The sequence below is a fragment of the Akebia trifoliata genome, chromosome 8 (genome assembly GCF_017979445.1).
Source record: "Akebia trifoliata isolate Shusen 1 chromosome 8, ASM1797944v1, whole genome shotgun sequence".
Classification (NCBI taxonomy): Eukaryota; Viridiplantae; Streptophyta; class Magnoliopsida; order Ranunculales; family Lardizabalaceae; genus Akebia; species Akebia trifoliata.
In genome coordinates, this window is record NC_141382.1 from 8,486,946 (window position 1) to 8,513,968 (window position 27,023).

The 27,023-nt window shown below is 33.8% G+C and overlaps 3 protein-coding genes and 1 non-coding gene across 4 annotated transcripts; 1 reads left to right on the plus strand and 3 right to left on the minus strand.

Annotated features, from left to right (window-relative positions):
- The first annotated feature begins 1,766 nt into the window (after nucleotides 1-1,766).
- Nucleotides 1,767-1,838, plus strand: TRNAP-AGG (transfer RNA proline (anticodon AGG)). Its single transcript has one exon. It is a non-coding gene; the product is annotated as a tRNA-Pro (tRNA).
- A 3,210-nt stretch (nucleotides 1,839-5,048) lies between these two features.
- On the minus strand, nucleotides 5,049-10,365 carry LOC147395910 (uncharacterized). The gene is made up of 2 exons (XM_086450508.1): nucleotides 10,196-10,365; nucleotides 5,049-8,908 (listed from the first exon to the last, which is right to left on the minus strand). The coding sequence occupies exon 2, from the start codon at nucleotides 8,725-8,727 to the stop codon at nucleotides 5,560-5,562; it is 3,168 nt and encodes a 1,055-aa protein (XP_086306634.1). The 5' UTR covers nucleotides 8,728-8,908; nucleotides 10,196-10,365; the 3' UTR covers nucleotides 5,049-5,559.
- Nucleotides 10,366-11,783: 1,418 nt separating this feature from the next.
- On the minus strand, nucleotides 11,784-14,889 carry LOC147395911 (plant/protein). The gene is given in 2 exon segments (XM_086449730.1): nucleotides 11,784-12,153; nucleotides 14,542-14,889. Coding segments are annotated over 2 exon segments (546 nt in total). The 5' UTR covers nucleotides 14,827-14,889; the 3' UTR covers nucleotides 11,784-11,892.
- Nucleotides 14,890-19,227: 4,338 nt separating this feature from the next.
- Nucleotides 19,228-24,988, minus strand: LOC147395912 (superoxide dismutase [Cu-Zn]). Its single transcript, XM_086450794.1, has 8 exons — nucleotides 24,852-24,988; nucleotides 22,551-22,639; nucleotides 22,346-22,447; nucleotides 22,135-22,230; nucleotides 21,483-21,514; nucleotides 21,286-21,361; nucleotides 19,573-19,626; nucleotides 19,228-19,469 (listed from the first exon to the last, which is right to left on the minus strand). Exons 2-8 carry the CDS (start codon nucleotides 22,624-22,626, stop codon nucleotides 19,447-19,449), a joined length of 459 nt encoding a protein of 152 aa, XP_086306920.1. The 5' UTR covers nucleotides 22,627-22,639; nucleotides 24,852-24,988; the 3' UTR covers nucleotides 19,228-19,446.
- Nucleotides 24,989-27,023: the final 2,035 nt, after the last annotated feature.

The window sequence follows — 27,023 nt, forward strand, 5'->3', positions numbered from 1 at the left end:
AAAAAATAAATTCAATTAACTTATCAGATATTTGATAATATCTTATATGGGTCTAATACATATCTTTAGTAGTACTATTGTAACGAGAGAAAGTGGCGTAGAAGTGGTTCGACACCAAAATTGGAGTGGCCATAAATGCCCCCCACTTTTATCTTTGATATTTAGTATTAGTGTTAAATTCCATCTGTTTTAGCATCCTCGTCTCTTCTCATCTCAAACCATAACTATGGTTTGGTTAGTGTTACAAATGTTGCTAATCTATCAATCACATTCCAACAAAAAATGATCATATAGTTGGTCCTTATCAATTATTAGTTGTGATAACATTTATTGTGTCCCTGTATTTTCAAATTTATAATACTTCACATTGGCCGTGGTCTTGTTTGAAATACTAATAGAAAATAATCTAAATGCCCTTATCTTCAACTTCCAGTCTAAGGCCTTGACTCTTTTCTTTCTCCCCAAACCATCATTTTCAACCTCTAGAATAAATTAAAGTAGATTTCCTATCCTTCCACCTCAAAAATATATAGAATTTTTGACAAAAAATATCTTAATATAGAAAAAGAAGTGCCTACCTCCCAAAAGTGAGAGATCTTGGGTTCAATACTCCTCGTTGGCCACCAACAGGATTTATCCCGGCTTATTCAGGATGTATGGTTAGTAGGTTATTACATGTACCTTTAGGAATTTGAGTGAGATATGATGCTCTAAGAGGTCAGTTGCCTTATCTTGCTAGTCGGGTCTATGAGTCTGGTCAATCCTATCATAAAAAAACGGGAAAATTATATATATACATAAAATCTATCTAAAATAATATTTTGTAAACAAGTAGTAATTTTTGTGAAATTGTCAAAACGAATCAAATTCGATTTTTCAATGGTTGGAATTTTATTTTTAAGTCAAAATTTTCTGCCCTTTTAAGGGTTGGATTTTTCAGATTTATCTTCTTTAAATAAAAGCCACTCGTTTCCTTCTTTAAACAAAACCTTCATCACCCTCTTTAAACAAAAGGTATTCCTCTCTCTCTTTGTGTTACAAAATCAGAGGGTCTCTGATTTAGAAGTAAAGGTTTGAAAAAGGTTATACCTTCAAAATTTAAGATTTCAGTGTTTAGTTGAAGAGTTGGCTACAACACCTTCAATTGCAACACCTAAGCAAGGAAACCATTGTTACCCATCTCCTCTCTCTCTCTCTCTCATCTGATTATGAATCTAACATGTTCTAAAACGCAATCATAATCATACGAGTTAATTCAAGTGATGGAAACGTTGGTTAAGACTATTGTTCTTCATTTATTTTCTCCTCTTTTTCTCTCTCTCTCTCTCAGTCTTCGATCAAGTCGATGGTAAAACTCTAATTTTTCAATTGATTTAGTTTTGACCAGAGTCTAATAAAAACTTAATTGGAACGAATTTGGTTTATGGGGTGAAATTTTTGACTTAAAAAAAAATCGACCCTTTAAAGATCGAATTTGGTTCATTTTAACAATTTCACAAAAATTATTATTTTAGATAGATTTTTTTTGATAATTTCCTATAAAAAAAATAGGTAGTCATTTGCAATAATGTAAAGATTTTGATTAACAAGAGAAATCAACTATTATTAGCTAGAGGTTATTTAAAGTCATTTGGGTCAATCTTGTAGAAAAGGGTAAGTTCGTCCATGTGAAAATATGGGGGTATCTCAAATATTCACCATAATTTGAAAGGAGAGAAACCTGTTAATATGAGTAAATTATTATATTTTTCAATTAATAAAGCACCGGGCATTTGGTCTAGTGGTATGATTCTCGCTTAGGGTGCGAGAGGTCCCGAGTTCAATTCTCGGAATGCCCCAAACGACACTGTTTTACAGTTTGCTTTACTCTATTTTTTAGTTCAAATTATCAATTTTTATTTTCTAGAAAGGAAGTTTTCCCCATAAATACACTATCTACCAGCACTGATGCATTGAACACATAAATTTTGTTTTGTTTTGTTTTTTTTTTTTCCTGTTTTTTTGGTCACATTATCAATTTTTTGTTCACAACTAATGCATTGGACATATTGGAATTACATGATTCATTTTAATCCCTCAAACTAATCCATTTTAGAGAGAATAATTTCTTCTAAACGAAAGATCTTCTCATTAGATAGAAAGGATTAGAAAGAACAAGACTCACGTAATTCTTCTTTATTGAATCTCATTAACCGTTGAATCTCATTACGTAAATCTTCTCTATGGGCACCTCTTTTTATTTTTAAAGTTACAACCTTGAACTGTCATCATCTTCTCATTTGAAATGGTTTCAGCGATTCTTACAACTCCGACTCCATTGAATCCGACAATTTTGACGGTAATAAAATATGTCATGTTCTTAGTTATTTTTGAAATCCTCATCACGATCTAGAATTAGTCATCTATTGTTTCTCCACAAAGATAAACTACACACTTGGTTGAGTGGATTTTGAATAGGTGTAAGAATCTTTGATTTTCTGCTCATAAATTCTTTGTTTGGACATAAAGATCACTAAGTTTCATTCACAATGTAAAAATCTATTAAATTCTTATAAAAATCCTTTGTAATAATAAGTAATTTACTTTAATTTGAGATTAGAGATTGTAATGGCGAAGATCACTGTGTCAAGAGTGGACTTCCGACATGCTTAAAGTCATGTCAAGGATTCACATTCGATATAAATTAAAAATGAATCAAATATGCAATATTGGATTGTTTCTATATGTGGTGTTCACATTCATTTAAAAAAAAAAAATAGTATTATCTCATTTTAATGTATTGAATTTCTGATCATAAAAGGCTCTAATCATCTATTTAATTAACAAAGTAGATACAATATTGAATGGGAGAGAAGGGATGTAGAGAAATATGACTTAAATCAACATTTAAGGAAAAAAATTTGATTTTAAGAATTTCTAGGGATTCCCACTAAGAGTTCATTAATATTTTTTAAATTTATGGAAAAACATAGAACTTCCGATGAAATTACAATTCCGATGATTATCAATGTTGAGTCTTAAAATTTTTAACATCCTTATTCATTGGAGAATACAATGTACTATTGATAGAGAAAAAGAGATGTAGAGAGGGGGTTTGTTTGTGAGGTACCATTAAGAATATTGTGGTGTGTCAATAAAAATTCCCTAAACAAGGAGGTGCTAAGGAAGTTGAGATCCAACCTTTGTTGGGACAAGAAAACATCCCACAAAAAATATAAATATGTCTATAAAATGTAATAAATGCTTTGACAATAAATAATTTTATAAAAGTACTATCGATATTTTCTTATATTTACGAAAATGTCATCAAATAATAACGAAAACATCTTTAATTTTTAGCTTGCTTGGTATGATGCAAATCACTAGCAAATGCAAATAACTTTCTAAAACAAATTTAATTGGTACTTAGTTTTGCAATGCAAATGATTTGAATTGCAAAAAATTTGCAAGGGTCACCTAAAATTCTTAAGAAATTTTAGAAAATGATCTGCACCATAAAAAATTACAACAAATCATTTGCAAAATCATCCAACAAATCAATTATCTGACTCTGACCTAGACATATTAAAATTCTTAAGATACCTCTTATCAAACAAATTAATCAAATTGTAAAGTACCCTCGTAAATTTGTAAAATACCCCTCCTTCGAGATACATTAAATTATATATTAAAATTATAAAAATACCCCTCATCAAAAAAATCTTTTAATTATAAAATAAACTCTCAATACTTACGGTAAGAACATGCCCATGAATTCACAAAAATACATCTGAAAATTATAAAAATAACCCACATTAAATTCTACCATAAAAATATCACTCAAAAGTATTTTTTGTCAATTCATATGCATAATATTGTAACGAGTACTAAAGATATTTTTGTCATTTGAATAATTTATTTGCTAATAGGCATTTCATAATTCCAATCTTAATAATTATGAATGCATGCGATTTTTGATACATGGCTGACGTGAAAAGGGCACAAAACCATAAATCTTTTGTGTATCCCAAAGAAAAAGATCTATGGTTTTGAGCTCTTACCACATCAGCCGCATACCCTTTTGGTGTGGGTAGGGTAAGACAGAATGACAGATGGGAGGTCCACTATCACAGCCCTGCGGCAAGCCAACTAGTCCCATTTTGTTTGAGAAACAAGCCACCAAGTTACAAACTTGCTTTTGACACCCCAACAAAAGAGTGAACCAGAATTAGAGCAATGTAATAAATTTTGGTGTCTATGTAAAAATGACATTCTGAAAGAAAAAAATTTAATCTAAACCCGTCTTGGCATACAACAAATAACTTGCATATGCATTGTACAAAAATTTACTACTCGGTGGTCATTCGGAGATCTCCACGCTTATCTATTTTTCCGATGCAAAAATTTTACAGTGATTTATTATCATAAAAAAATAAAAATTGACACAAATCTCTACCAGAAATTTCTGATTTTTCTTGTTGAAAATCCATCGTCTTCAACTTATCATATCTTATTCTAGAGGTTCAGAAGAAGATTAAACATTAGAGATTAGAAGTGACATGCATTCAAAAGAAAAGGAAATAAAGTTACAGATATTTGGCAAGAGGTTCAAAGATGAGGGCATTTAGGTCATTTTATATTAATCAAGGGGTATGTCCAAATTACCAAAAGAATTATGATGAATTGTAATTTTTATGTTAAAAACAGTTATAATTGAAAGAGACCAGACACTAGGGAATGCACAGGGTTTGAGAATGTTGGGTTAGAGTAGAAAAACATTCTCAAACGACTCATAACACTTGGTATTGTAAACCATGCCCTAAAATTTCTTAAAAGTTTAGGTGGTCCACGTGATGATGCGTAGACAATTGTAAAAGTGAATTTCAGAAGGAAAAAATTTGCATTTACAAATGATTTGCAATCTACAAAATAGGATTCTACTGTAAAATAATACATTTTCAATAAAATAATGGGAACATTTGAATTAAAATTTAGGGGAGGGAGGGATTCATCTCAAGCCCAAACTTTAAACCATAAGCAATTCAATATTAAAGAAGGCATTCTGCAAATGAAAGCAAATGCAGTTGCTGAAGCAACTTACAAAAGCATAACTGGGTATGGTCCAAGAAGAAGATTGTTCTTCATTTTGTTCTAAAAATGTACAGGATTTAAATTGAAATTTGGAGAACTAGCAGCCATGGAGAGACAAAAAAGATCATAGAAAACAACATAAAATTTAAAGAGGTTAATACTAGTCGAGAGAAAACGGAACTTCACCTTGTCTGAGATGCCTAAAACGTTGGCGCACTGACAACTCGCAACTCGACTCAAAGCAACAAGCTTAAACCTGTAGGATCAAAAAGAGGAAAGAAACAAAACTACACACCGAATTCGGAAAACCCCAGCAGCCACCTCTTTCTGTTTGGTCTCTCAGGATCCAAACAATAACATCCATGATATTTCAAACCAGCCTTTCGGGGCCCAAACCTGTAGTTCTCTCGTTGCTTTAATACAGAAGCAGAGTTATTCTTTTACAAGGAGCGCTCCTGAGTAGAAGATATAAAGCTAACCACCCAGACTTCAATCTGAATGGAAAAAACGAGTTGGCATAGCTGTAGGATTAAGTTCCCAACAGCCTCTCAAATCGCCGTTTTTCTCTTCCGTGAGCCTGAAAGCTGGAACTTTATGAGAGAATCTAAGCAACTCAACCCGTGGTATCTCCTTAATGATTACCGGAACACCTTTTGTTGGAACCCTGAAAACCGTCTCGTATCCATCCAACTGTCCCAAAACCACCACTTTTGTAATTGAACCATTATCATCAAGGATTTCCACGATATCATAATCACAGTTTTCCAAGTCAGAACATGTCCATTCAACACTAAAATCCTTGTAGAAGGCCCACACTTCACCTTTCTTCGGGTAGATCTCGTATCTGTTCTTACCAGCGGAGGGTTCTGCTCTTGTTTGATAACAAAAAGAACCGATATCCGTATAGGCAGCTGTATCACCAATCGCAAGCTTAAAAGTCCCACAACAAATAGGCATGTTTTTGTCAAACCACCGAACCATGTTTTTTGGCAATCGGCTTGGTTCAAGCCATGTTATGTGCAATTTGAAAACTGGGGACAATTCAATTTTGTCTATCCGAGCATAGTACTTAGGCAAGCCATCCAAGTCACAATACAATGCCCAGATTTGACCTGGCTGAAACTTCTCCTGTGTTTTGTCAGCTTCAAAGTCGTAGAATTCAGGAAACGGAATTTCACAAGGGTCCAGAGAAGAATGTGGAGAAGAACCACCGTCTTCAGTAACAACATTAGAACTGGTCTTCACTTTCGTAGGAATTGACCCATTACAATTACCATCCTTAATGGGATCTAAATGCTTTTCGTTCTCCTCCTTGGCCGCACATCGACTTGCATCTGCTTGACTTTGCTTCTTATGGCCCCCATTTGATTCCTTTTGAGATCGATTTCCACTTTTTGAATTTCCTCTCTCTCCCATTGGTGATTTAGAACAAGAACCATTGACTTTGGCGTCCATGCTTTGACTCTTCACCTTCAGATCTTCGAGATCAGACAACTCATCGAGATTATCAGGTAAAGAAGCAGGATCAAGTTCAAAATATCCTTCTGGGACATCTTCTTTTTCCGTACCAGTCATTCTATAAGAAGGAACCTTGTGAGAAAATCTGTTTAGCTCTTTTATTGGTATTTGAAATGAACTCATTCCCTTCTTTAGCCTAAACAGGCTTACAAACCCTTTCACCTTAACCAAGTAAGCAACAGTAATGCCCGAACCCTCGGCATAATTTGAAAGGACTTCTACAAATTCAAAATCAAAGTTTTTATGTTTCTCCTGATCGGAGCTCCATTTACCATCCCAGTTCTTCAAAAGTGCCCAAATTTCACCCTTTCTAGGGTATATTTTATAAAAACTTCTGCTGATGCCTTTTTCACAGAAAACCAAATGAGAGAACATCCCAAGAGTTGTAGTAATTTCGGTCTTTTCGTACTTGAACTCACCACAAGAAATAGGCAACCCCGCTTTGGACCAATCAATCTTATCTTGGTTGTCCAAATCAGGCTGAAGCCACGTGATCCGCACCTTGAACCCGGGAGAAAAAACTTTCCTGATCTGAGCATAGAATCTAGGCATGCCATCTAAATTATCATAAGCAGCCCATATTTGATCAGCTGCAAAACATTCTTCTTTTCTATCCTTGTCGAAGTCGTAGAAATCTGGATCAGGGACTTCAAAGAACTCTGCATCGGGTTTGACTTTAGAGCCAGAATTTGATTTAAATTCATTATCGACTTCAGATCTTTTCTTTTTGTCTTCCACATCTGCATCTTTTGTGTATTTCATAAATTCCTCAGCTATGCCATTTCCACTCGGTAAGATTTCTTCGTCAGGAGCATTATTTCCTTTCTGTATCTCCACTTTCTCATCTTCATCAGCACCATTGGTTTTCGAAGTATCTTCTTTCATCGATGCTCCACTCTGCTCCCCTGCAACATTAGTCGACGATCCAATCCCTCTCAACTTTTTTGCAGATCTTCCAAAATCTTCATTGTCACTTAAATCTTCATTATAACTTACATTCTGCTTTTGCCGAGAAGACCTTCGAGGGTAACGTCCTTCAGTGGGTCCAGAATTATTCTGTCCTGAAGGAAGATCACCTTCTTCTGCAAATATTTCCTCTTCATCAGTGTCGATGCTGCTGTCACTGTCAGCACTTTCACTTGATTCCGAGTCGATCATCTTCCTCTTCTTACTGTTGGGCTTCTCCGACCCAAAATTGGGTCTGCTTTTTCCTTCCATTCCATCCTCCTTATCTGCCTCCCCCTTCGTTTTAAACTCACCGCCAACCTCAGAAGTGAAACCTGTCCTTGGGAATGGTCCTGATGGTGTGGCCCCACGGCCAAAATTTCTCTGAAACCCAAAGGAGTAGCTCCCAGTATTATTTTGTGAGGCAGGTTTATTACCAGCCTGAGTCGAGTTGGGGACAAAGGACTGATTCAAGTTGGCACCCGGTGGTACACCTTGAGCTTCAATATCATAAGCAATAAAGGGCTTTGTGCAATTTTGACAACGCAGAGTCTTGTTTAAAACATTATCTTTATAATATTGGTACCTTATATTACAAAAAGGACACGCAGTCCAGAAAGTCTGTCGGCCGTTAGAGAACCCTGGTTTCCCATGCTGTTGCTCCTGCTGAGTCTTGGCGTTTGTGGGTTGTGTTCTAGGAATATTCCCGAAATTGTTGTTTACCCCAGTTTGTTTCCTGACATGAGCGTTCCGATTTTGTGGTTGATGGGGCGGCATGGATGTGGTTCTCACGTTGACTCGACGCTTCATGTCATATGCAGACCGTTTTGTCTGGTCCGAAAGCACCCTATGTGCTTCTCCAATTAGCTTAAAAGCAGCTTCTGCTCCCGCAAACTTGTTCTTATCTGGGTGAAGTAGGAGAGCAAGCTTACGATACTGTTTCTTGATGGATGTCTCATCTGCCGTTTGTTCAACCTGAAGGATCCCATACCAGTCCATCTCACCACCCAATATCTTGTGTTCGGCAGAACAATGTACATCACAGACTGCCCACATCTGAGAGATGTTTTCTAGATTCGGGTAGAGCTGTTGAGACTTGAGAATGATTTTTCGAGCTCCAACAAAATCTTTGTTATGCATTTTCTTCTCTGCAATTGTCTTGGCTCTGATGGCCTCTTCTTTGTTGCAGTCCATTGTAGATAAGAAAACTGAATAATGCCTGACTTGATTTCTCTCATACAAAGTGCCTGGGTCAGAGGAGGATACCTTTTCCCTTCATGGGCTCGATCCAGATTAACACAAAACCACCAAGAATTTAACTGCGTGTCCACACGAAGCCAAAAACTAATACTAATTTTGCGTCCAATCCAAAAACCTATACAGAAACCAATTCACCAATTATTCCAGCACGAAACATATATACTGGTGAGTCAACTAACAGAATTCCCTAGTAACACTAATTTCCCAAGAGACCCTAACATCCTTAACTACTAGGGCATCAACAACCAAGATCATAAATCATTAAAAGCCTATAAAGCCAAAACCCTAGAATTCAAAACCTGCACAACTGGCCATCTCCCAAAAAAAGTAATACAAGAGAATTGTTCAAGAATGATGGAATTATCAAATAATTAGAATGAAAGTGAGCTATTTAAAAAACTCAATACTTCATTTATTCAAATATCAACTTGAAATTCAATTCATCTACATTTAAAAATAAAAAAAATAAAAAAATAGAAAAAACAAGACTTCACTGAATATTCCACCATCAAACATTATAAAACTAAGACATACAGATACACATATACTTGTGAATCAACTAACCAAATACCCTAGCATTTACAGAGGTGAACACAAATTTCCCAAGAGACCCTAACAAGCTTAACTTCTAGGGCATCAACGACAAAGATCCCTAATCATTAAAATCCTAGAAACCCAAAACCTTTGAATTCAAAACCTGCACAACTGGACATGTGCCAAAAAAGCACTAAAACAATATAGAAGAAGTACTACAAGAAAATTGTTCATGACGTGCTGGAATTATCAAATAATTATACGAAACAAAGCTATTTAACAAACTCAAAGCTTCCACTTTTCAAACATGAACTTGAAATTCAAAATTCAATTTTTCACTGTTCAGACATCAATTTGAAATTCAAAATTCAACCAAAGAGAAACACAAACTGAGAATTCCAGAAAGCCAGATTTCAAAGTCAACTGAATGAGTAAATTAGGGACACAACACAAACACATCTCCCAGTCCTAACCCATCAAAATCTTCAAACCAAAAGAACCCTAATTTCGCCAAAGCACAGAACAACTCGAATCCAATATTCTCAATAAACCTAAATCCAAAAACGAAAATCCGTGAGAGTGAAACGAAATTAAACAAAATCAGAGTAATCCCACCACATAAATCAACCCAACTCTCTAAATAGTCAACACTAGAATGAGAAAACAAACACGAAAAAACACATAAATTTAAAAAATTGTAACATAAAGAAATGTCTAACAAATTCATAAACATTCAACCAATCGGAAACCCTAGAATGAGAAAAAATTAAACTTTTTAAAGGAAACCTAACACATAGAGACAAAGTGAACAGTAACTGAAACTATTGAAGAAGCAAAATGTAGAAACATAGATGAGAAGAAGACTTACGAGGTTTGATTTGGTCTTAGAGAAGGAACAGAGCTTCGAAGAGGAATTACAGAAGAGAGGGAGAGAGTTAAAGAGAGAGGAAAAACCCACAGAAGAGAGCAAAAGCAAAGGAACGCGCCCGGCGCGAACAAAATCAAGAACGAAAAAAACTAGTCTTGGAGTTTCTCCTATTTCTCATCTCAACCCACGAACTCCTTATTTATATTGCAAGGCCCCTGGAGGAAAATATGTTTTCCTATCAAAATTATTTTCTAGAAAATTATAACTGAGAAATTATTTTCTAAAAGAAATGTTTTAGAGTGTTTGATTGGTCATAGGAAAATGTAGAAAACATAGTAATAAAGTTCGGATTTGATAATAATTTGGCAGGGTTCAATTCGGAAGTTTGACAAAACTCCATAAAAATTCCGAAGAATATATAAATGATGTTCTTGGGTTCCTTATCAGAACCTGCCGTCTTAACCTCCCTAAGAATCCTATGTTGTTCTTGACATTTCAATGGTGAGGAAAATAAAATTTTGAGGATGATGGTAAAAATGTTACCATATTCCACGATTAATTGATAATGTTTATTAATTCATCGATTTGTCAGTTTAAGTGGCTCGTCCCTTATTCGGAGAATTCTATGAATTTTTGAAAAAAAATTGGATATTTTTGTGGCTACGTAAAAAAGAGAGATGGGTTTTTATTTTGGGGAGTAATTGTGTGATAATAACAATACAATTTTCACTGATGAGAAAATAAATGATTTTTTTTTCTATATTTGTAGATTGCATGTTCTAGCCGATTTCCCCTGCGACCATATAGAATGTAAAGTATACTGATCTAGTTATGTAAATATCAGAATTCTAATCCAAATTATCATCATCTGCTTATGGTTTTTCCTCTTATAGTGGGGGGAGCCTAACTTTGAATTCAAATGGGATCCTTTTTAGTGTATGTGGCTCAATAAGGAGTTGCAACTTAGCTTTGTGGTCTAAAAACCATATATTGACTTTGATGCGGATTATGGTTGATTTGAACCTAAGTGTGTGTTTGGCAACACTTTTGAAGTCTAAATGGAGGTAGTCCACCTCTAAAAATTCAGACTTCGGAAGCTTTATTTCCGTTTGTTTAGTTTCAAACTTTAAACTTCAGCACCGAAATTCAAAAATTTTAAACCAGCGATGGGGGACGTTGGATGAAACTTCTAAAATGTGATTTCTAATTTTCAGACTTCTGACTTCAGAAGTGTTACCAAACATAGCTTTAGTGTAAGGTCTCTGGGTCCTGTTACGGGATTCAAAAGATGTTAGGCACCGGTCTCATTCAACATTTATAGGTTTATCCAATTAGATCTCGGGGCAATTTGCATAGCTTTGAGTCAAGATCTCAAGATTTTATCTATTTAGGACACTTGGGTACTTTTCATGATGATGATAGAATCTAAATTATAATTTCTAAATTAATTTTGAGGAAAAAAAAAATGAGAAAGTAAGTTTCTATCGTAAGACTATTGAGATGTCCTCTGGAACAACTCACTGATGGTTCTAGTAGCATCGGCGTGGAAACATGCCTAAAACCAAACAATACCAACCATTAATTCTAATTTTTAACAACTAAAAACTTTCACGATTAAAAATAGATGTTGGCATGATTACAAAATATTTTGACAAATAACTACAATGGGTACATTTCTTCAAGGCTTTTTCGAACTTCTACTCCTGTTCTATCCGTAGAGATATTAGATGTATTGCTGCATTCGCTGCTGAGAATGCTCCATGGAAGCTTTCCTGGTATGAGATAGAACCCAAGTCGCTCGCCATCTTTAACAAAATTTCACCCAGATCATTTTGCTTTGCAAGTAGAGATTTGTACTATGAACTAGCAGCAACTTTGCTAATTTCTACATTAGTTGCCTCTGGGCAGTATTCATCATCCAACCATTTGTGCAGTGTAACTCTAAGCCACTCCGATTCCTATAAAAACATCGCAAACTATTAGGACAATTGCAATGCTCAAGAGAAATCTTACATTAGGATGCAATGCAGCTTAACTTCTTTATCATCTTCTTATTCCTCCATTCAATTTTGTCGAAAGTCATGTCTTCTATACTTGAAAGTGAGTTCATATCCGCTTTCACTATCTCAATCCATATTCTTTTGAACCCTCCTTTATAGCTAAAGAATGTGGATTGAGATAGTGACAGCGGATATGAACTCACTTTCGATAAAAAGAAGACGTAGCTCTGAAAGTAACTGAATGGAAGAATAAGATTCATTTAGCCGATCCCAAATCTTTGTGATAAGGATTCGGTGATGTTGATGAAGGTTTACTCCTATTTGTTAAGGTTTATTGAGTTCGGTGAGCCTCGACAATATTAATTAGATTTTACACCACAAATTGACAAGTTGACTAGAAATTGCACCAACAGAGAAGCCTAGCTGATATCTGAACTTCAAAACTACAAACATTAACCAACATTTTCTTCAAGTTGTTCAAGGTTTGGTTCTTGAAACATGGTTATGATCTTTCAATTAGTATAACTTTCAAAGAGTAACACATCAAAGGAGGGGACTAATATTTGGCAGCATCACATAAATGTGCCACAATCAAAATTTCCCACTTCAAGTAGTTCTCAACTATTACTAAACTTGCTTAAAAACCATAGTAACTTAACTTAGGATAGTTGAGCAGGAAAAAATAAGGTCCAAAAAGCTTAAAATCAAATCTAAGAGACCTGTGTGGAGGTGGAAAGAACTATGACTCTTGACCTGGTTGAGCCAAACATGAACTTGCTTTATGATCCAAAGTCGTTGAATTTTTGTGGCGAGGTTTCATTTTTAAACAGAATTGCTTTGTGGATGCTTTGTTGCAATTGAGGTTAGTTAAATTAACAAAAGAAACCTACTTAGCTTGCAAGAGCTTAGAGTCGAAGCCATAAACAAAATGTGGTGTCTTTAACACCCAAACAGACTAACAATCTACAATGGTGATTGCTTCTTGTAGATCTGGATAATGTTAATCTCCCCTAGGCCCTCGATCAAGTCTAATTTTTTTATATTTTTTTCAAAAGAGACCATATAATATACTCCAATAAACATCTGACCCTCATAGGGTTATCAAACAACCTTGAAAAATCCCCCTTGTCTTCATAAATTGCACAACTTCTGAGCACAACTATAGAAAAATAATTGGCCCTTTAATCAAAGAGGGAAGGCTTATAAAATCGTAATCATCCATCTTGAGTTGAGTCATGAACATGAAGATCACTCCTACCTAGGGAAATTAATGGATTGGGTATGGGTTGAATTGGGTCAAAAAATTCGATCCGATGACAGATTAGATTGGCCGTTGGACCAACAAAAACAGATTCAGTTCGATCATATATGCAAACACATACACATTACAGTTAATAGTACATGATTCCCAGACCTCGGCATGATGTGGTCTATTGGACTCGGGAAAATTACCAAACTAGTAGAGAAAATTTGTGAAATTCCTGTTTCAGCACACTACTCATTTTCATTTCCAATCATGGTTTTAAAACTCGGTTTCGCGTCTCGTCTCGTCCATGCCAGATACCGAGTCATCTCGGACGAGTTTTCCGATACGTTTGAGACGTCTCGTCCAAAAATTTAAAAAATGCACATGGGGTACTAAATCTTGTTTGAAAATTTGACTTGTCCGTCTATCTTGTTCACGCCTGATACCGAGACAACTCAGATTATACGTCTCGGTCTCGGACGAGTTTTGAAACCATAATCCCAATATGGTACATAACAATTTTTGGAAATTAAATTGTTTACCAAATTGGAAAAAAATAGATTAAATTACCAAAATCCCCCTTAGAGTTTATTATTAAAGATCCCATTTCGAGAACGATATTTTTGTAATTATTCTTGTTTTGGTAAAAATAAATAAATAAATAATTTACCATTTAAGGAATTAAAATGAATAGTATGCTAAATTGGGAATTTCACAATTTGCAATTGCAGTGCATGTTTAGGTTAAGCAGCCCAAACTTAATCCGACCCAATTGGATTGGATCAACCTGATCCATTGACAGCCCTACTACTACCCAAGATTGGATCTTAAAGAAAAACGAGGTAACTGTCCTCACTAGTTTATCTCACTGACGCCAAATATCAAACACCTAGACAGCTAAACACCCATTTAATTTCAAAAAGACCCTTACAATCATGCTCAGAGAATTGATGCTCAATCAGATAAAAATCAATGTTTTTAGTACAAGAGATCATAAAAAGTAAAGATAAACACATACAAATCAATTTGATAATTTAATAACGTTTAAAACAACAACAAAAATCAATAATAATTAATAAATGGAATCCATAAAAGGGTACCTCGAGAGCCTTGGAAGGGACCAACCAATGTTGAGGAACTCTAAGGTCTTGAACTAGGGCTTGTTGATTCTCCTCTTCATCTTCGCTCAAATTTTGGGAATTTGTAAGAGAAAAGTATCTTGAAATCGTGAAAAAACGAATTTGACGTTTCAGATGGAAGATTGTAGAGAGAGAAAGATTGATGGTAGGTGCAGTAACTATGGTCATAATCCTACATTTCGAAGATGGGAGAGAGTCATTTGGGATTTTCGCTACAATTGGAAGAGAAAACAACACAGACTCCATAATTTAGATTTTATTATTCTCGATGATTTAAAAAAAAAAAACGAATTAGCTCATGAGATGAAATAATGATAGTTGTTGTAAGCATGGTTTTTAAACTCGGTATCGCGTCTCGTCTCGTTCAGCTCCAATACTGAGTCGTTTTGGACGAGTTTTCCGTTACATTTGAGACGTCTTGTGAGATAACTCAAAAAATTACACTATGAGACGTAAAACTCGATCAAAAAATGACTTTGTGAGTTGGTCTCATTTAGCTCTGATATTGAGTTAACTCGGATGATACGTCTCGGTCTCGGACGAGTTTAAAAACCATTGTAACCACAGCCATTGTTTTTAGAACTCGGTTTCGTGCAAATCGTCTCAAGACGAGTTTTCTAGTACGTTTTGAGATGTCTCGTTCAAAACAATTAAAAATGAACGTGGGATTTTCTATATCGTCCGAAAATTTGTCTTGTCAGTCCATCTCGTCCATGCCTGATATCAAGATGACTCAGGCAATACGTCTCAATCTCGGACGAGTTTTGAAAGTTGAAACCATGACCACAATCGATGCCCTCTCTAGTAGACATGATCTCCCCATCATAAAAAATCGTGGATGAATTATCTCGGGATACATAAGAAAAAGAATTTATGATTATGCGTATTCTGAAGCAAATGTTCTACGATTCTATGATAATGGTGTATGTGAGATGGGTGTCAAGAGTTGTGATAATCTTATGTCTTCTTTGACATAGGCTATTGTACGCACCATTACAAAATCGTATATCTGGCATAGATAAAAAAGAAATTATGATTATGTGTATCTCAAGGCAAATGATTTATGTGACGAGGCATATATCAAAAATAACATGAGAAATTATTATTTAAATTTCAAATGAAAAATCATATTCAAATACTTAAATAATTTTAATAATAATAAAATCTTCAAACAAGATACTTTTAAAATTTCTAAATTAGTTACACCAATAAAATAAAAAATCTACAATATTGAAGAATGATTATTTCATTTGAAAACTCTTTCTCATTAAGTTATACATTATTTTATTTCACAAATAACTAGTATTTTTGTTTTCTCTTATTTACTAAAATAATTTTCCTTATGCTTATAAAATTTATTTCACATATATATATATAGAGAGAGAGAGAGAGAGGAATATTAATGTTCAAGACCTCATGTGGACATTAGTATTGGACAACAATTTTTTATTCTAATAATAATCTTTTTTGTTTTATTTTTTAGTGAAAAAAATAAAGGTATGTTAGTATTTTACACAATAAATACACCTATTATGTTGGTATTGATTGCCAAAACATTTATTATATATATATATATGTTAAAATAATTAAATGCTCATAATATTTATTATGTAAATAAATATTTATATTTATTAGATTAATACATCTTTGTCTTTTTCAATAAAAGATAAAATAGGGAGGGGTATTATTGAAAAATTAGTGTTGTGGACGATATTTACGTCTTTATAAAATATTCAACGTCATATATATAATTTAAAAAAAATGACAAAAAAATTATACATGAGATTGTCACATAAATTAGATGAAAAATGAAGTACAATCATAAACAATGTGTCAAAAATAAAATAAATATGAATTTTTCAATAAATGAATTTGTCACGTTGAATAGATTTAAAAATGTAAAAAGCAAGAAAAACCGCACATTTCATATATACTCAAGGGCGAGAGGAGCAGTTGCCCCCTTCAATTTTTTGAATTTGAAAAACACCCCTATAAATTTGTTAATATTTGAGATATTTTATTAGTCCCCTCAAATTTTGGGTGAATATGTGAGACACCCATCTTCTTTCAAACCTACGTCATGACCCCCTTTGAAGTTTGATCATCAAAATATTTGGGGGTATTTGAGATACCCCCCCTTTTTTCAAACTCATGACATGCCCCTTTGTTCTCACTGCCCCGAACTTTTAGTGGATATTTTAGATACCCTTCTTTTCCTTCTTGTTGCCCCTCCTCCACCCAATAAATATTTTGGTTGATTTGGACACCCGTCACAATTTGGTGAATATTTGATGTACACTTGTGTTTTCAAATTAACTATATGCCCTATCGATCTTATTCTTCTTTTGCGTCGAAAAACTAATTATTCAACTTCTATAGAAAATTAATTTTAATGTATTTAACCTACTCTTCATTCTATCATTTTGAATCTCCTCTTAATCTTTTGTACAATATTTTAGAGTTTTCTTTCAAAAATTGACTAGTTCAAGTGAATTCCTTAAGATAACTCTCATGAGACTGACTTATTAGAAAAACTAACGACAAAGATTTGCTTCCTCTAGTCAAGTAACCTCTTGACTCAGCGTGTGGCACATTGAAAAACTCACATTGGTTAAAGATTAGTCTCATTCCAAAAGGATGCCAGAACACCTGATGGTATAAATATGTATATCGTAAGTCTTCATGGTTCGATCGAGACAAGATGGACTCAACTCTCAAGTCAACTCCAATACCCCATTGGCTCGAACACCCTTGAGAAACATATGAAACTTGGTAGTATTAAATAAAGATATATAAATACATTTATTATTTGAAAAACCAACATACCCTTCTTCTTTTCACTACAAGGCAAAATGGAAAGAGAGGGGTATTATAGAAAAATAAAATTAGGAGAGAATGTTAAAGTCCCTATAAAGTTTTGAACATTAACATTCACTTTATAATAATAACATTCTCCACTCTAATGAAAAAGGCAAGGCATAATTGTCTTTTATATAATATAAATGCTAAAGATATTTTTGTCTTTTGATTTAAATACATTTTTTTTTTTTGTGTAGTAAATGCTTTGATAATCAATACCAACATAATAAATATATTTATTATACAAGATAAAATAGACATAGATATTATTGAAACAAAAAATGACATGAAAATATTTTTACCAGGTCTTGAATGTTGGCATACCCCTATATAAAGTTAAGAGGTATTATTAAAAAAAATTGAGGTTAAAACATAAAAGATGAAAAATAATAAAATGAGTTAAAAGACCAAGAGAGAAAATATAATAAAATTATAGGATGTGAAGAGAAAAGATAATAAATTAAATCCTACAAAATTTGTAGTTGGATGATATGTTTATCCTAACGAGATGAAAATTTATCCACCATAAAAATTGACATTACAATTGTATTTTATTATATTATTTTTACTATTATAATGAGAGTAGAGTAGAAGTGGTTCAACACCAAAATTTAGATTTCTAAAATGCCCACACCTTAATATTTGAACTTAATATAATCAAAGATCATTTTGATCAAAAATGAAGAAAAGTGCAATGGCACGGACCTAAAATAATGATGATTAGTTTTTAGAATTACAAAAAATATCTTTTTTACTATGTAATCTTCAAAACCACCATTTAATTCATAGTTTAAATTACAAATAAACCCTTCAAATACATGTGCATTTGCACATGCCATCTTATATTAAGATATAACAAGTCTTCGTGGTACAACCAAGACACAATGGACTCAGCCCTCAGCTCAACTCCAATACCCTGTTGACTCGAACACCCTCGAGATATAAATATCAAATAGTACCGAGTTATCAAACACCTGACATGATTTGTGCACATTGCGTCATAGAATTCTCCAAAAGTTTCCTATTTAATCTTTTTATCCAAAAATAAAAATGGATTCCTGATTCATACTAGAAATTAAAAATATTAAACCAGTATGGCAAGGAAAAAACATTGATTCAAAAGGAGAAAAGCAGGCTTAGAATGGAACAAAAGTATCACTTGATTCATTGATCCTCGAAAAAGAAAAAACAATCCAATTTAAACAGTTTTAAAGCCGTTTTGTAAATAATCCTTTTTCGGATTCTTAAATTTTTTGTTTGTTCATGTGGCACTAGACCATGTTTTTAGATGTCAAAACACAGTTTTTTTTTAACCAGATCCATGCCTGGACCTCTACAGCCAATGTGACTAAATCCATACTCCATGAACCAAGTGTCAACCTTTCTCCCGTGATTCAGCTTTTAATTACTGGATGGATCGATATTGTCTTCTAAGGCCATCCAGTTTTCCAAGCAATTCCTCATTATAAATAAGATTTTTTTTTTTTTTTTTTTTCAAAGAGCACTGAAAGAAAAGAACTGCACAGTCTCTTCTTTTCCCTTTCTGTTTTGATTACCTATTTCTCGGTTGGACCCAAATAATCCTAGTCTTTCAAATTTGCCACAAAAAGCATCTAATGGTCCGAGAGCTACGTAAACCCTAACCTAAATCATTCATCCGGACCATTTCTCAATGATCGTGCACAGGTTCTACGAGGCATTATGTCTGCTCTTTCTCTTTAAATTTCACCATAAGAGTTCACATTTCCAATTCCGCTCCAAGTAGTAATAAAGATGGAACAATGCAGATTGAATCCAAAGCAGGAATTACATACCACTAAGCAAGGGATTGTATCATACAGCTAAAGTCATACAAACTTATGATCTTAATATAGTTCTACCCGAATGTCAAACAAGGTTTCATTCGTTTATTCCAGAAGCCTTCGGACTGCTTTGATTATCAAAAGCAAATGGTAAATCTATACTCAACTGCAGAAGTTTACCATGAGCCGGAGTCACCATAGTTGATCAACCCTGCAAGCCAATGATACCTGTAGAAAGATAAAATTAATAAATAAACTGAATAAAGGTTAAAAAAGTTAACATTCTATAGTTGGAAATTGAATGTTAACAAGCACATCTGTGGAAGCTTACCGCAGGCAATTCTACCACCAGCATTTCCAGTGGTCTTGCTGAGTTCATGACCTCCTGAAAAGAGAAGCATTATTAGTTGAGACTTTAAGAGCAAAGCCACATAGGTGGAGAAAGTGAAGCCGAAGACGCAATGATTACAATGTCGTCTTTGACTCTGCAATAGCTATCACTAGATGCGAGAAACTATTGGCAGATTACCCAAGATTGTGAACTCTCCAACTTCCAACTGAAAATCAACTCTGTTAACATTAAATTTGAGCTATAACATCCTCTATTATTGGTTCAAGATGAATAAGGCAGCCTTTAAGAGTTAGGTTTACTAATTCAATACAAGAACAACCTTCTTTAGCTAATCAATAACATCAGACCACTTATCTTCCTTCATAGATTGATAAATTATCTAACCCACTTACTTGCCTATCCCCTCAGCAGTTGCTGATCATGCTTAGGTGACTACCTAACTAAGCAGGGTATCATTCACACTAGACAGACATGTTGGCAACACCTTTTCTCTTCACTCATTTGTTTCATGGTTAAAATTTTATTTTGTATCAGAAAGATGTGACAGATCAAAATTGACCTATAATTAATACTAAAATGATTGATTTTTCTTTTATTTCCAGATCTTGCCACTATCATTTGTTTCTTTTTTTCATTCAATTTTTTTGACAAGTACTTTTCTTCTCATTCATTCTTCTTTCTTTCTTTCTAGTTTGAGTCCATTACTTTAATCTTAGTGATCTACTGGGCAGACCTATCCAATGCAATTTTATTACAAAAACTCCCACACTTCATCAAGTTTGTACCTTGAACAAACCTTACTTCATGAATCATGCTACCATGACTAACTTAGTAAGATTTCATTGCGCCCTTGTGTTTTCATTTGCTCTTCTTCTCTATTGTTCTTTGTGAGGCTTCCTCGGCCTCCTTGTGTTTTCTGCGTTCTCTTGTTCTTTAGATGGAACGAGAGATCTCTTTATGTATTGTACTTTTTCTCTTTGAAATATATTATACTTATCAAAAAAAAAAAAGATTTCATTGCGCCCACATGGATTATCAAATTAGCAATCCAACATCACATAATTGTAGACTTCTTGGAAAAACTCAGTTTCAAAAGTTGAAAAAATTCCAAAATAAAAAACATCTTTGAGTTTCATAGTAGTTGTTGAAAATGGATGGGTGCTGAACTCCAAAATTTAAAACAAAAATTCAACAGTGAAAATTGTTATTATTTTTTCTTATAATTTTGTCCTTTATAACCCTGTGACATTGAATCACGTTTTTGGATGCCAACAATTGTGCAGTTAGAATCAACTCCAAGGTATGATAAGTAACAAATAAACTGCATAAATTTGAATTTTATGACGTGGATCCCCTCCAGGGCTTGCTCGATAACAATCTTGATAAGGTGAGGTTTGGCGGGTAACAAACTTCATTAAGTAATGTTCCCTTAGATTGTCTGAACTCCAAGGGAGTATTTGTAATAAAAATGCAACAGTTGGGTCTTCCAGGTAAATCTCTCTTACTTTCTATTTATCAAAGGGAAATGGGTTTACACATGGCAGAGGAAAGCTAACCCACTCCACTTTTTTTTTCTTTTTGTTTTCTGATAGGCAGTAGTGCCACTGTTTTCTCAAAAATACTAGGGGTCTTAAACCAGTGCAATTGGAATTTTAAAAAATATAGATTCTTGCATAGAAAATTTATGATTACCCTTTCCAAGATCATCAGGATCACCATGGACAACAACAGCTCTTCCAATGATAGAATGTGTTCCAGTCAGAGGAATCTGCAAGCATCAATCAGTAGTTGAGTAAATGGATCTGAGTACAACAAGAATCTGTCATTTACTTAAATGTAAACAGGGTTGTGGGGGTGGGGAATGGGGCCAAGAAGAGGGCATAAACTACCTGTTTGTCAACGATGGAGATATTGACAGTACCTGAAACATGAATAATCCACGCCAAGCTGTTAGTGACAAACTAAAACTCATAAAACATATTCGTATGACACCTAGCATTCAACTAAGTCCTTTCTCTCATATTCCTTCAGTTAGGGATGTCTATGGCTCAGTTCAGGGGTTGAATTGGCATTGATCCAACGATGGATCAGATCATATTCAGGACTAATCCGATAAGTATCAGATAGGGGTTTTATTGGATCTTAATATTAAGATCCAGATCTGACCCATTAACAATTGGATCAGGTCTGGATCGGGCCAAACCTGATTTTATATACAAAATCTAAATAAACTTTATATATCTCAACAAATATAGTATAATTTACATACTTTCTAACATATTATCAGATTGGGTCCTTATCGGGTTGGGATATGATTGATCCAAATCCGATCCAATAAGATATCAGATCAAAACCTTAACGGATTGGATCCTTATTGAAGTTATCAGATCGAAACGGATCAGATTTTGGGTTTGATCTGATCCATTACAGCCCTACCTTAAGGGTTAATGAAAATGGTAATGGTAACAACAACAATGATACGCAATTATGATCAAAACTAAAACTATGCAATGTGGAGGGGACAAAAGATAGAATGTATACCATCCTCGCCAGCTGTGATATTTCCAAGATCACCAGCATGACGGTTCTCGTCCTCAGGCGCACCATGCTCATTGCCAGCAGGATTGAAGTGTGGGCCTGCAAATTGAAGATTTATGAACCATTACAGACAACCCAACGAACAACTAAAACAAAAAATTTCTTTCTTTCTCTTTTGTCGGCTAAGAATATGAAGTAAGCAAGTGAATATTACCTGTTGACATACAACCATTTGTTGTGTCACCAAGAGCATGGACATGGAAGCCATGATTCCCAGGTTTAAGACCAGAGATGCATCCAGTTACTGTTGTTGGTTCTGAAACAAATACAAAACCCCACTATTATAACATGATTTGAGTTTAACAAAGAATAAGTGACGAGATTACTATTTTTTTATGCATGAATTTAAATTAAATTACCATGTCCTTCTTGGGTGAAGTAGATTGTGCCACTGACACCCTCAGTACTGTTAAGTACAGCTACGGCCTTCACCATTGTTATCTGTGATCTATATGAAATAACCAACCAAAGAGATATAGAAAGCAGCAAATTTAGATAAGTGAAGAAAAGCAACAAATACAATAAGGATAACAATAGAGTGAAGAAGTCACAACAAAGAAAAGCAAGAAGAAGAGAGAAGGTTACTTTCTCCTTAAATTCTGAGTTTCATTTAAACACGACATGCACCAATCAAATGCAATTACTGCATTTGGGTCTGCATTATTGTGAATGGTGCCACTGTAAAGTTGTAATTCGCCCCATCCACCAAAGGACTAGAAAGTAGTGTTAAACATGGTATAAAATCTCATCCAACACTGAGATGACTCACCTGAGTTATTTCGGTATCGTCCATGAACGAGACAGATAGACATGATGTCTCAACTTTGCAGAATTTGGTAAGATAAATGAGATGACTTGGACGATATTTTGAAAATCTCGTCCGAGTTGGTAAAACTCAGCCGAGTCGACCAGGATTTTGTATATTTTGATTCAAAAAATTATAATTTAAATACATATTCTATAAATAAAACATGATTTTATATATAACCACCTTCTAATCTACCTTATTTTTAAAAATGTTTATAATTAATTTCATATAAATATATATTAAAAAATCATTAAAAACCGAGTTAAATGGTTGATCTTCTCCGAGACAACTCGATCTCGTCCATATTCGAGACAAGACGTCAAACCGAGCTTTGAAAGCATGGTGTTAACACGAATTTGCATAGAGGCGTTTGCCTCACCCCTCCTGAATCAATGTGTTTCAACCTATCCAAATTCACAATCCTTCATACAAGAGACCAAATAGTTTCTTATTTTTTATTTTTAGCTAAAACAAGTTTGTTAATTACATATAGTAGAAAGGAAGAGAAATAAAAATGACTCCACAAAATCGTCTTAGAAAATTCCACCCACCCCCAAAATTAGATAAGCAAATAAAAAACAAGAAGTACAAATTAAGAAGAAATCAAAATCAACATATGTGCATGTGTGTTGAATAAATTACTCCAAATAACTCAACCATTATAAGTTCATTACTTACAGTGACCAATTGAAACTAGAGATAAATTTAGCATTATTTGACTTCCAGTGTGACAGAATAGCTGTCACTTAATTGATGGTAAAACAATTTGATCAGGTAATATGGATCGAAAATACAGTCTTACAGCTAGTATACAAAAAGAAATCAAACTCACTTGTTCTAGGTTAAAGGGAAAACAAGTAAAATAAATACATTTCTTAATGATATTAATGAAAAAAACATAAATTAATACCACCAAAACTCATCAAATTTCAATCAAAACCTATGGAATGAGAGGACAAGTTAGAAACAAGGACTACTATACATTTTTTGATGAATACTTGAGGTACCCATGTGTTTTCAAACCAATGGCATACCCCTTGTCCTCCGGTCTTCTCTAAGAGACTAATCAAATTAATCTAAACGTGGAAGTCTTCAACTTCTAGCCATGATTTTTCCCCAAAAAAACAATTACCTTGATATAAAAAAAAAAAAAAAAAAGATTAGATTTTGGGGAAAAACGAAAATTTTATAGATCCATATCCATACTTATTAGAGAAAAATAGTTGCAAGTCATTTTGTCACCTAAAACATGTATTTTTATTTTACTTTATTCTCTTTTTATTTTTTAAAGTGTTTATCATATAAGTATTGATTTTTATGAATATTTCGCAATGTTTCGGATCGTCTTATTTGGGCGAAACAAGTTTTTTCTTTGACCGAATCATACTCCGAAATAAATTTTAAACCTTGCTTGCAAGTAATAAATCATCCAAAATCCAGGAAAAACAATTCACATAAGCGATGAGCCTTCGCAAGTAGAATTCAAAGCATTTGAGTTCCTTAAGTACTTAAAAACAGATCTAAAACTCTAATAAGAAAACATGGTTGAAGAAAGGAATACTATATCTTCAAGACAAACCCTAGATCTAACTGTCCAGAGCTTGAATCCATCGCCATGAGCACCCAAAATGAGAAATTAAAGCAACAAAACCATGCAATAACGATAGATAACAGTTCAGAGTTCAGACTTGAGCGATCAGCTTGCAAATCAAGCTAAAATGAAAAAAGGTTTGGAAAGAGAGAATCCAGTATCTGACGAATCAGAGTATCAAAATGAAATCTTAAAGAACAATTAAGGTCTTAAAACCTAAAAAGATTTCTCAAAGAAAAAAACAAGAGAGCCTTAGCTTACCTCAGAACACCCCTTCACGCGCGTGTGTGTGTAAGAGAGAGTGAGAGAGAGCGATTTGCAGTCTAACAATGCAAATGTTGCGAGAATTTATTGGCTTAAAAAAAGTCAATTCAGAAGTTTCTGGAGTCTGGATCGAGAGGGGAAGGTAGGGCGTAAAATGGGTCGGATTTAATTCGAAATCAAAGTGATCTGAAAACCGAATTTAGTGGGTTTGACTTTGATCCTTCGAGTAGATCCGAATAAAAAATTGGGTAGAATATGATTTGGTGTCCCATGATCCAAGTCCGATACAAATTCATCCATATATCCGCATAGACTCGGTTTTTATATTACTTTGAAAATTATATTTTTAGATTGTGTTTCCACTACTTTAATATAACATAAATTCTTATAAAAATAACATGATTGTATAATGATAGAGTAGAATAGCATAACAATTAACAAACAAGTACAGAAGAAAAAATGTTGAACTATCTGAAATCATCCGACTCAAAGCATGTCGATTGGGTTTGATCGGATTAATTGAAATCAAATTGATTTGAAGATGATTTATCTCGTAGGATCTGAGTTGGATTCGGATGTATATTCAGGACCAAATAAAGAAATTCATGTATAAATATGGAAATGCTCAAATTCAAGCCAAATCCGACCCATTTTAAGCCCTATCAGTATGTGGCAATTCTCTAATAATTCGTGAATTATACACAAATTTTAAATAAATATTTTGATTTATTCACTTTTCGAATTAAATAATAAAAATAATAAATAATAAAGTCGTTCTATTGCTGCCCACCATTCCACTCTTAGCACCTGCTTAAGTAGTTTTTAAAAAATATATATATATATAAAGGCTCGAAATGCCCTTATAGTATTGCTATATGCACCCAACAACTTCACTATCTATTCTACCAAATGGAAAGCCCTAACCATCTCACCATCTATTCTCTCATTCTTCTCCACCAGTCATCCTCTCTCTCTTTTGTTCTTCTTATTGGCATCTAGAAAAGTTGACAAGGGTCTTCTCCTTCTTTGATCTTATGTTTTCTTTTATCCTAACACCTCAAAAATCAATTGAGTCTAAGCCATCCACATGATAAAATTTGTATGTGAAATTTTCAGTTTAATACATTAGTACTAAATCATTTTTTGCATAGTTCAGTACTGGCGTATAGAACACAAAGATTTACATGAGAAAATTTTGTTTGATAGATATTTTATCACATATATTTTGTAATGTATGGTCGGTACCTACCGAACAAAATTTTCTTGTGTAAATCTTTATATTCGATATACCAGTACCTACCGAATTGATTTTGTAATGTTTGATGGGTACCCATTGAATTAGTTAAAACAAGTTCGGTTTGAACCTATTGAACAAAATCTATTAAAAACTTCAAATTATTCATATATTAAATTGTCGTTTTGGAGATTTTAATAGTGATTTTCCATCTTTCTCGATGCTTAAATACACAAAAATAAAAAATAAAAAAAATAATCTTAACTAATTCAACTTCTCACAAAACTCAAAAGAAGAAAACTATGGAGAGACAAATAGAGAAAAAGATGAATAGTAAGAGGACAAAGAAGAAAAAACAGGTTCATTCAATGATTTTTATAAGGGGAGTGTTCGGAGGCCCTAAAGAGAGTCAAACATTTTTCAAAACATGGGTTCGAAGCTTTGGAATGGGCGATTTTTTGTGAGGAGGATCTCTATGATGAAGAGATCATCCTCACCAAAAATTAGTTCATTCCGAAACTTCTAGCCCTAGTTTACAAGTTGAAGAATCGTGGATTGTTTGATTGGGGTTAGAAGTTTTGAAATGGATTGATTTTTGGTGAGGATGATCTCTATATTATAGAGATCATCCTCACCAAAAATCATCCCATTCTAAAACTTCTAACCCATACATTGAAAAAATGTTTGGCTCCCTCTAGGGCCTCCAAACGCCACCATTTTTATAATGTTTAGTAAATGTGTGAAATGAGTAAAGTGGTTTCAAATAGACTTATAAAATATTAATAGGGTGAAACGAGTAAGTGGTTCTCAAAAGAAAAAATGAAGGGCGCCAGTAGAATGACTCAATTGTACATTGTAAATTGTAAATTTTTTGAATATTTTTTACATTATGTGGGTACAATGAACATTTTTATTTTATTTTCTAATTTTCTTTA